The 11,720-nt window shown below is 35.6% G+C and overlaps 1 protein-coding gene across 1 annotated transcript; it reads left to right on the forward strand.

Annotated features, from left to right (window-relative positions):
* The first annotated feature begins 3,953 nt into the window (after positions 1 to 3,953).
* On the forward strand, positions 3,954 to 7,832 carry LOC137614453 (mucin-3A-like). The gene is made up of 5 exons (XM_068344262.1): positions 3,954 to 4,070; positions 6,446 to 6,487; positions 6,601 to 6,699; positions 6,962 to 7,255; positions 7,601 to 7,832. The coding sequence occupies exons 2-5, from the start codon at positions 6,446 to 6,448 to the stop codon at positions 7,730 to 7,732; spliced, it is 567 nt and encodes a 188-aa protein (XP_068200363.1). The 5' UTR covers positions 3,954 to 4,070; the 3' UTR covers positions 7,733 to 7,832.
* The last annotated feature ends 3,888 nt before the right edge of the window (positions 7,833 to 11,720 follow it).

Raw genomic sequence — 11,720 nt, forward strand, 5'->3', positions numbered from 1 at the left:
TTCCCTCCACCGTTAAAGCACTGCAAGAATTTTTGCGTATGATCAACTATTATCACCGTTTGCTGCCAGCCATCACCGCCACTCTTGCCCCTCTCTAAGCATCCCTCAAGGGCAAGCCAAAAGACAAAGTGGAGTCCCCCTCAAGAAGCGGCCTTCTGCAAGCAAAGAATGCCCTATCAACCTCTGTTGCTCTTACTTTTCTTGTACCACATGCACCTCTCCTTTTCTCCACCAATGCCAGCAACGTCACTATTGGTGCAATACTCTAAGATGTGGTCAATAGCTCGCCCCATCCATTGGCCTTCTTCAGTAGAAAGTTATTAAAGATGGAATCCGGCTACTCTACCTTCGACCACGAATTGCTGGTGGTGCATTTGGCTGTCTGTCACTTTTGCCACTTTTTAGAAGGTACACCCTTCATCATTTGCACGTCCCACATGCCTCTGGTGCACAGTTTCATTCAACAGTCCGACGCCTAGTCCACCTGTCACCGCCAATATCTCTGCCATGGATGAATACAATTGCACCTTTTAAATGCATCGTGTTGTTGATGCTCTGTCAAGAAACATATTGGCTGTCATTCACCTGGGATTGCCTTGGCAGAAGCCCAACGAAAAGATCCAGAGTACCAGGCATAGAGGACATTCTGCACATCCCTCCATTGGGAAGACACCCCTCTCGACGACTCCAACACCACCCTCCCCTGTGACAGGACTGGTAGACCTAGACTATGGATACCTGCTTCCATGTGCTGACAGGTGTTTGATTTTATTCATGGCCTTTCACATCCCTCACGCCGATCTACTGCATAGCTACTGAAGACGAAGTTCATTTCACACTGCATTACTAAGGATGCTAAGGATTGGATCTTCGCCTGTACTTTGTCAAACTTCAAAGATACATCAAAAACAGAATCCAAGAGCGGGCACCTTTCCTCAACCTCAGCAGCAATTTTCCCCCATTCATGTCAACATAGTTGGTTCCCTAGCCACATCACAAGGATATTGTTACCTGTTATCTGCCAATGACAACTCTACTTTTCCGTCTGAAACCTCCTCCAACAATTTCCAGCGCTTACTTCATGTTGTGGGAAAATTTACTCCATGCCGCCAGACTTACTAGCCCCCTGCTAAGCAACACTTACTGACATATCTGCATTCGGCAACCGACATTTTCCTGTGCAACGACACTAGTAAGCCACCCGTAACGCCCCCTTACACGTGGCCTTTTCTTGTGATCCATCGTACCTAAAAGCATTCTGCATCAACATTCGTGGCAAAGAAGACTGGGTCTCTATTCATCACCTAAAACTTGCATATCTCCTGCCAGATGAACCGCTTACAATATGCCTCTCTAGAGCAGGGTGCCCTATTTCACATGTAGGTCATTTTTAAGGGGGGGGGGGGGCATCTACATGTGTTTCATACACGGTCGTACACTGTAACAGTTATTACTTTTATCTTATCACTCGCTCTTCCCTACACTGTCAGTAGATCAACCTGCATTATCATGCTAGCTGATGCTTTATCATGTTTGAATTTTTGTGAAGTTCTTGCTCGTAAGTCGTTGTATATAAACTCCATGATTTGTTTAATAAAGTTTAGTTGCATTCACCTTGTCTCTCTGTTACAACCCAACTGCTTGCTCGCACAGCTACTGTTTTCAACATTACCCTTTTCGTCAGCATATATACATGACTTTTTATATCATAAATATTCATGTAGATGGTGTCTAAAACAATGTTGTGATTTCTCGAAAGACAATAAAAGAGTACGTCTCAAGACCCAAAAGTGAGCTGTTAAAATGCCAATGTATTTTCGACTAAACATCTAACATGGCTTATCATCTAATAAAAAAATTTCTTTTTCTATCTATATGGCTTCAATAGATTTTCTGACAATGGTAATGCATTATCAACTACATATACAAATGGAAGTTTCCTCACATTATTTGGCAAATACCAAGACTCGGGAGAGTTAAGAGAACCTTCATGAAATATTCTTCCAAAGTTTGTTTAACCAAATACGCCTCCACCAGACACGTTGCCATTAATACCTGCGCCTGCAGTTAGAATTCATACTTTGTAGTTACTACTTACATAAGTACTATGTTGAATTGACTCTTATGATTATAATATCATGGCCTGGCCTCCTGATCTCCACATATTTCCCATCGATAGCCCCAGTACAATTAGGAATATCCATCAATTGTTAAATTTCTTGGCAACAACGCTCCTTTCATCTATTTTGGCTGGTAGCTGTAAAGAATATAACAATGAAAGTATTTATTAATTATATATCTACCCAGGAATTTCTAACCACATATTTTTATAACATGGTATGTAATGGAATTATCTACAATAACCAACTGATTCTCATGAAATAGTGTCCCCATGCAAAGGAAAGGGGGAAGGTAGATGAGCAACGAGAACTGCAGACTGCAGTAGTATCCCCTGCATGCAAACGTCTTCAAGGAACTAAAAGCCGTCTTTCATACAGATATCTGTCTGGGAATTGGAATTGCAGGAAATGTATTCAAAATAGGTAATACTCGTATATGCCCAAAAGGATATCAATAACATTATGTTGGAGAATCATAATGGGACTCGGACGTCCGGCAACGTAACACCGTAGAATTCCAAAAACCTCACCCACAAATAAATACAAATTAATTCACACTGTAAATATTATCACATCTACAAGGTCTGAATTTTTTCCAATTCAAAATAAATACGCACAAAACCCTATTAAATAAAGAAAAATTTTTTTCTTAACTTAATGCAATGTTTGGCGCATTTTAAATGGCTTTGCAGGTTTCAGTAACAATCACGCTGACACACTGTAGAAACACAGCAGTAACAAATTTCAATTCTTCATAAGAGTTACCACCTGTAGCAAGATAACGCAAGATGATTGATAATCGTTCAGTTTGTGAGATAGCTTCTCTATGACTGTTTCTCTTTGAGATCAATGGAGTCACCATATACAATAACTGCTCAAAATATTCACTGTTCATCCTTAAGAAAACACTAGAATCGTTAGTCTTCCTTAATTTCAAGTGTCTTAACAATCATCCATCGCTATGTTAACGTCTGCTCTTATAAAAATCTTTCATCCAACGACGCACTTTCGTTTTTTATTCAAACAATATATCAATGCAATTGAACTGCACGCCGTATCCATAACAGGCCACGTGTTACCCGTAAGAAAACTAGTGAGGAACTAAAGATAGACCTTTAAAATTGAGCAATGGGAGGGTACGTGATTAACTCAATCAATATCGAGGACAATCTTTTATCATGCCAAAAGATTAATCGTGCAGGGGCACCTTTAACAAGAGTCAAGTTTGACTCCTTGGGCTGGTAAATCTAATAATAATTGAACGATGGAAATGTACTGTACATTCTTGTAAACTGTTTACAATATTAGTATATCTTTGATAACGTAAACGACCATCATATATATAAGAATACCAAATTTTCTGACATAAATTACTTCGATAAATTGATTAAAAGTTAAATCTTCCAAACTTGGGAAGATACGCTTATCATTTTTACCAAGAGTAATTTTTTCCGTGTTTCAGAGTTCAACATTACAATTTACTAGCTCGGTCACTCAGAGCAAAATACTGTCCATTATACAATACTCAAATTATTAATGATGGTGCACAGAGCATTAAAAGGAAAATAACTTTCGCTAGCGTCAAAAAGTGATGTGGTATTTTATAACATGATACACAAAACTTTGTATATTGGGAAGAATTTTTGAAAACTTATAGACATTCTTGTAAATCTACGTCCTTTTTTTTGTGTGTGTACCTTATCCTTGTTCACCGAAGTCCCCGACTAATTGCTTTTAGCTCCCTGGAGCAATGACGTAATCCCTGAAATACGTAGTTCTGTAAACTGAAAACAACCTTATGCAGCAATGACTTAATCACCTATACTGTGTGCTGTTGGCTGTGGCCGAGGTTCAAAACCGAAGTATAATTCAGGCTTCCGTGCGCTGGAGAGTCAGTTGTGATCCAGCCTTCAAGTTAAAGAACCAATATCTCCTTGTGTGATTTAAAACGTGAGTGATCTACATTGTGAATTAATTCAGATTTATAATATTGTAGTTTTGTGAACTTTTATTTTTTAATGTATATATATTTCTTTTTTTTTTCAACATAAGCGTGCCTTACGTTTCTGACACATATTAAGTATAGTGTATTTAACTTTTACAAGAAACTTTTAAAGGTTTACTAGTTACTTATTGTCTTCGTAGACTTATGGATATCGCTCTCAAATAATTTTCTTCCCATAAGTTTACTTGACTTAATATTGAGTAGTGTAGTAAAAACTGCCGTTACACTGTTTCACTTTGGTTTATTTTCTGTTAATTTTTTTAAGACAGCAAGCTTAAATTTTCTGCTAAACCCTTTTATAGGTTTTGTGGCTCTTTTTGTGCAGCAATTAACTTTCTATTAATGGGGGTAAGCAAAAATTTGCAATATGAAGTTTTAAGTGTGGTAGGGGTTATTAAATGAAATTTTCAACGCCTGGAACTATCGGTCAATTTGTTGAGTGATGCCAGCGTACATTTGATAAGCTGTATATTAACATAATCTAAATATAAATTAGAGCAATCGATTATTATAAAGTATCCCTGTTATGAATTTTATTGTATTGAAACTTTTTGGTAATTGCTCTTATTTCTAATTTAGTACTTACTGTATTTTGAATTAACTGTACGCTGGCATCGCGAGCTACTGCTAGTGTTCCAGGTTTATTAATTATGTAACTTAGTAAAGCTCTCCCCTCTCTCCTTTTTTCTCTCACGTCATTTAAAAGAACCTATTTACTATAAAAGCGCTGTAGAACTCCATAATTTTCGAGTAATGGAGGGCATGCTCTTGTTAACAAAACTCTTAATTGCCAACGCTTATCAATGAAACTTCAATAAAGTTGCCCAAATTACTTTAATGCCTTTTAAAACCAAGCTGCTTATATAAAAAAAAATGGACGTAACATCCTTAATCCCTTGATATATTTTTCCCATAAAGATTGATTTATAGTTTAAAACTTTAAACCCGCCAGTTCCTATATATTTAGGTGAGATCAAACTTTGATCTAGTATGTTTCGCACAGATGTATATTTATATCTTCCCGTAATTGCTGAAGTATTCCAAGTTTCTTCTTTTAGACTATAAATCTAAAAACTGTTCATCCTATTATGGAAATTTCTTTTTAAGCTTTTTTTTTTTTTTTTTTTTTAATTGCAGTACTTTAATTTTATTTTTAATGTGTCTTTTAAGTTAAGGATAACTATAGGTTCGTTCACTTATAAAGGTTAAAAATTATATTCATTAATTACTTTATGAATAAGAACTTTTAAATTGAGAAAATTTCGGAATTTTGTAAAGTGTTCTATCACTATAACAAACTGTTAAGGAAACTAGAACTTTCCTAGTTTTCATTTATTCACCCTGACCATTTAGTGTAGTTGGCTTCGTTCAGAAGCTTTGCTTCAGATACCCTAATAATTTAATTCAAATACTTCCTCATCAACTTCTGACAACTTTGGTCACTTTTTTCTTAATGCTTTGCATTACAGTAAATTATTGGTAATCTGAAACTTTGAAATCTGTAATTTTAATTTGAATGATTAGTAATAGATTTAAAAGCCCAGTGGAATAATGTTTAGTATGGATTTACCAGCCCAGTGGGTCCAGCTCTTGCTCTAACAGGGCTGGCCCAATTAAATTCGGGAAGTTAAAAATAAAGTTTAAATAAACCTACAATTAGAAATAATGGTAAGATTATAAGATAAATCTATTTCGAATGAAACTTTTCTCCTCAAGTTTGTATCTAGGACAAAATTCGGAGTCCGATTAAAAGGTCTGAGACTTTAAACCAAAACTTAAAATCCCCCTGTTTTTAGATTTTGTTGTAACATGGTAGTTTAGATATTAATCTTATTGTTTTTAGTTGCATATCGTATAGGAGCATATCGTATAGGAGTTTCTATTTCATATCACTTGCATAATTGTCTATGCTCATTGTTTAGTCATCAGAATTTTGATAACTTGGAAATTATGTAGGTAGGAAAAATTCCGTTAAATATCCGAATACGGTGGGATTGACTTAATATTTTCATTTATTTCATAATTTCATTGTTTTAATATTTTCATGGTTTTAATGTTCACCACCTCAAAAGCTTTAAAGAAAGATTAAAAAAAAAATCTGCGGCAGGAAGCTGTATTGAGAGAAACTTTTTAGACTAAAGCTAACTCAAAAGCATGTCCATGCAGTTTGAATAATCTAATTTAAGTTGTACGTACCGACACCTATATTAAAATTTACTTGCTGCTTTTTCCAAGTTTTAATAAGTTTAGATTTGACTGGAGTTACATAAAATGCTTATTTTCCCGAACCTATATTTACCTGACTGTAATTTTTTTTCAGATGGCTATCCTTTTAGTTTTCTTCACTGCCTTCTGTGCACTGGTAAGCGTTCGGTTCTTGTGTGCAGAAACTTTTTCAAATCTGAAAATAAAAATAAATTAGATTAAGCAATCTGACAATGTAATACGGAAAACTAACTTAACCTTTTGTTTTAGGCAAACTGCCAGATAGCTCCGAACTATGAAACTCACAGGCTAACTTCTGCACTGGCTCCGGCAACAGTGACTCCCTTCACCGAAACTAGGACAGAAACTGTAAGTAATTGAACAGAATTAAACTTCAAATAAGCGACAGTAAGAAATGGTTAATGTTTATAAAAAAACTATTCTTTTTCAATACCCCTTGGAGCTAGTGCAGTGCTATAGAAACTCAGATTTCTAGTTTTTAAATTTATTCTAAACTGCAGTGCTACAAAAATATTTTGGTTCTTAGTTATAAACTTTTAAATAACTTTTATAGCGCTAATGTCTTAATTTTGCAGATGATGACTGTTCTTTTTGTACTTTTAATCCTCAGGTTTTCAAGACTCATCCCCTTAGAGTGAGGGTAACTAGTGATGTGTGGATTACAGAAACCACTAATATCAATGAACTTGTCACCGCATTTGTGACTGTATACAGTTACTTCCCTGCCAATCCTCGAACAGTTACATCTATTATGAGGGTCACTTCAACCCCAGTTATAATTAGTACAGTAGAAATAATGGTCACACCAACGCTGACAGTAACTTCAGTCTTCACTAGCTTTGTAACGACTACCCAGACTGTACGATTTTGGCAGAGTATCACCCATGTCTCCGTTGCACATTCTGTAAGTACGAGCTATAGAAAGTAGGTTAGTTCTTTAGGGAACTCTCCAGTCCAGTAGAAATTAAAGTTACTTGCTCTTCGTTATTATGTCTACCAGTTATAAGTATATTAAGCTTCATGCAGACTGTTCGGGTAACTTTTGATTTGGACATGGTGCCTCCAGATTCTATTTGTTACTAAGCTACAATCATCAGTGCTAAAATCTTTATCACAACTAAACCTGAGAGAAATAAGGCATGTGTGGCTGGGTATGTCCTTAAGCCACAGACCTCTAATTTAGTGTTAATGCGCAGTTTTAAAATTAATCTTCCTACTTTAAATGACATTTCTTTTCTTCTACCCGCAGATATTGACTGTGCCAGTGTGGAGTACTCAAACGTTGGTTCAAGAACTTACTACTACAGTCACGCAAGAATTTACTACGGTTGTTACTTCATTTACAAGAAATATAAATAGAGGGTACTTGCCACCTCAGTAAGATGTTCTGCTGTTTAATCTATTGTAAATAACTTGTAAGGTGGTTGCTATTTCTGCGAATTCCTGTCTCTTAAAATATAAACTTTGAAAATTAAATAAAATTAATATTTTATTCTTTCCTAGACTAATAATTTCACTAGTTAATGTCTTTCTGATAATGAGCAACTCTCTAATCATTTTCTCTCGCTTATACTTGTCTCAATAACCGCAAATAAAGAAGTGTGACTAATGAAGTTCATATTCGGTTTATTTAACTGACTAGTAACTTTATGAAACCAGCCTGACACGGGGAGAAATATTAAAAGTAATCTTATTGTTCGTGTTTGCTTAAGACTTCATTCCAAAATTATATGCATTTTTATGTTGAATTAACAAGTGTGAGACAACTGTGTACCAGCAGTGTTGATAAAGTCTGTCCAGATGAGCGGGCCTGATCGTCGGGCATACCCGAAAACTGGCACATTTGACAAACTGTCAGATTGACCACGTCCGATGAGTGAAATTTCCAGTCCGTGCCCGACCCCTGTTAACCTGGTTAAAACAATGTCGTCCCACTACTCTGATCATTATAACACTTGGTTGATTTGCGATGGCTACTCCTACTTATTGATTAAACTTAGTCAAAAACTATGCTTCTGGAATTTTAACTTTGGGTTACAAGAACATTTAAACTGATCACAAAACAAAGCTGAGATTGAGAACCATGGTGCCTGCGTCATAACTATGACCAAAACACGCACTTTTAATATGATATATTAATTCCAAGCAAAGGAAACTATCTAAACGGGAGCAACAGGAAGTAAGAATTTTTTTACACCGATAACGGTAGCTTTTACACTACTTACCAGATTAACACTGATATAAGACCTTCATTATCAAGCTTACAGTAGTCACTGTACAGAGAAGAAAAGGATTTATCTTCAAAAATTCCAAAGTAAATTATTTAGATATGTTTTGTTTAGGGGTAACTGAAAATAGTAGGGCTTAAGTTAACAATAAATGTGTTGGTTAATATGTAGCTTCTTTTATCTAAAAAGACTGTGCAATTACAAATACTAAAACCTACACGTACACTTCTTTATTAAAAGTTTGTCACAAAAGTAGAAAAAAAAGTTTTACAGTTATATATGGGGTCTATATAATCCTATCATATCTACAGTATATGCACTATGTAAAGCAAAGCTGCCTTTTGTCGGGCAGGCCCGACTAAACATCTATTCGGCTATGTGTGGACAATATTTTCAGGCAACCACTGCCATCCACGTTGCACGGCAGACATGGCCGTCCGTTTGAGTGTGAGTGATCAGTTTCCTTTCTGGAAGTCTGTTGGAAATAATCGTAGCTTTCAAACAGAAATGATGTGTGACAGTCTTACAGTTACCCGACTTATGATTGGTGGCAGAAATAAAGTCTGAAGAATGAAAATCCTGGATCTGCAAATAAAGTGCATTAAAATTTTGCTGACTATCTGTAGGTCCTAAATTGTTCTCCAGGTAAAGAGTATTGAATGAAGCATGAGTGTCCAAGTTGTCGAAAAGTCCGCGGAATAACCTCTATTACCATATAAAGCAAAGGAGTATGAAGACTAAGCAATTACCTTTTTTAAGTTTATATGATAACTAACTCTGGAACCATATGAAGTTTTCTACCATACTTTACACTCTGTTCACCAGTCAAAGACTGGCACACAATATTCAAAGCTGATATACCCTGGCAACACGGGTATCTGCTCATTGTTCATAGTCTGTGTTCCAGACATTAGTTGTCAATATTAAGATTATGTAGTACTTCATAACTCGAAGCGCACAACAAAATCAATTGTATTATGCAGCAAGGTTATTACTCCCCTTTGTGAGGACAATGGACAGGTGCATGGAAGGACACGTTGCATAGACCAAGTTAAAACAAGCCATTCAACCATTTGAAAGTGACCTAAAATGGGTTATGAATCAGACTTCACAAACTATAGATACAGATGGATCCAAACACTAGCTACCTTTTGTTGAAGGTAAAACCTTTAATAACTTATGCAGAACAAGTGTACATGGCGGAGCATTTTTCCAGAAGCACATCTGGAGGAAACAGAATCGCATATGCCAGACTTGGAGCAATAAGTCGGTGAAATTAAGATTTTATAGTTATTGACGTGTAATTTATAGCATACATTATTCCAAGAAATAAATATGATACTGGTCATAATATGCGTTCTGTGTTATAAATTAAACAAACTTTTTGATAAAGGTAATATGTAATATCTTTGATTTCAAAGCAAGAGGGAGATGATTATGTACTTTCCTCATGGTCAACTCTTCAAGCATTTGAGACGCTTAGATGGTCATAATTGAAACGGACTTAGTCATTTTGTATCATGTTAACACCATAATAATCCAGGGAAATTAGACTAACAAAGACTGAATAATGTGAAAAAAGGGGCATAGAACAAAGATCTGTATTCCCCTCAATCAGGTGTGTGCTTGGAGGATTTACCACAGCCCCTTTTTTTTCTAAAATATTGGGCCTCTGACCTTTAAAAATTATTTGGATTCTTTTTAGAATATCACCACTTTCAACTTCCGTGGATGATGAGTCTTGAATGAGGATAGTTGTTGTTCTACATGCTATTTTACCAATGCACAGTATGACAACATGTGAGATCTAATAGCTTAAACATATGCATATCCTGACAGCATGTGTGTGGTAGTGATGAGGAACTATAAACAGTTGACCATAGTTCTGAAATCCCACTGCCCTCCATGAAGTATCCACTGGATCCGAGTTAAGACATAAGGAAATGACATCACCCCAGCCTTACAATTACATTACTAAGTTCATCATTTGGATTTGAGGACGCTATAGTATATCCTTGGCTTTGATGTAGTGCCTGGTCAAAAGTTACAAAGCATACTACTTGCTTTGACTCTCTTGTTTCTTCGGTAAAATAACTTACAGCACTTAGCACTGTGTTGTACCCAATTGGTGGCAGGCTGATGGAAGATAGTGTAAGCATTTTGGACTAATCATAAAAATGAGTATTTGTTAAGCCCTCCATGAAACCTTGCATGATGGGAAGAAAGGGGTTTGCAGAAACTTTCCATACATCCACAAAACATTCTTTGGTGTTTGGGTTGCAACACAGTGTACAGTTTTACCCTTACACATTTTCCAGTTCTAAGGTATTCAAACTTTTTGACTTGATTATTTCTAACTGCAACAATCTCATTAGAGGATTTAAACACCTCAATTTATGCATTTCCTGTATTCTAACAGTTATTGATGGATTTATGCACTCTATACCACCTATTTAATAAAATGTTCCTCTGCCAGTCAAGGTTTGAATGTTAAAGTCTGCATTATCAAAAACAAACTGAAAAAAGGAATCTTTTTCCACAACTAGTTTCCAAGTTGCAGCTGATGATTCAAACAGTGTGACATCACTACAGGCAGAAAAAAATCCCTAGATTGATACTGTGTAAACAATGCTTATAAAGCCAATTATCCGTAATAAACATTCAATCAAAGCAAGCATTAAGCATGACAAAAATTACAGCGGACGTATTGCGGCAATCATTGAATGTGCAACTTCAGTGCACTTCTTTCTCGTTTTTCTTTTTGACTGCCTTTTTGAATAACTAGTTCTAACATTGCATGAAATATAATTTGTTCCATATTCCAATGAATGCATAAAAAACACAATCTTATTAATGATGTCTTTAATTTTACTTTAAGTCAACTCAAGTAATGTGTATACATTTTATTGCCATTGTGAAGCTTTTATCGATGCATCGTTACATTCTGCGATTTATGCTGAAGGTTAAAATGATATCATATTTTCTTCAGAAAGTTTAATTACGTTACTATTCTATCACAAACTGTGTCATAATTGTGTAATATTTTTAACCAATCTTTTTTATTCTTCTGGGATTCTTATTATTTTCCCTACACTCAGGGAACTATCAATCCATCTTATAAGACAATAAAGTCGCTAATTT

The sequence above is a fragment of the Palaemon carinicauda genome, chromosome 20 (assembly GCF_036898095.1).
Source record: "Palaemon carinicauda isolate YSFRI2023 chromosome 20, ASM3689809v2, whole genome shotgun sequence".
Lineage (NCBI taxonomy): Eukaryota > Metazoa > Arthropoda > Malacostraca > Decapoda > Palaemonidae > Palaemon > Palaemon carinicauda.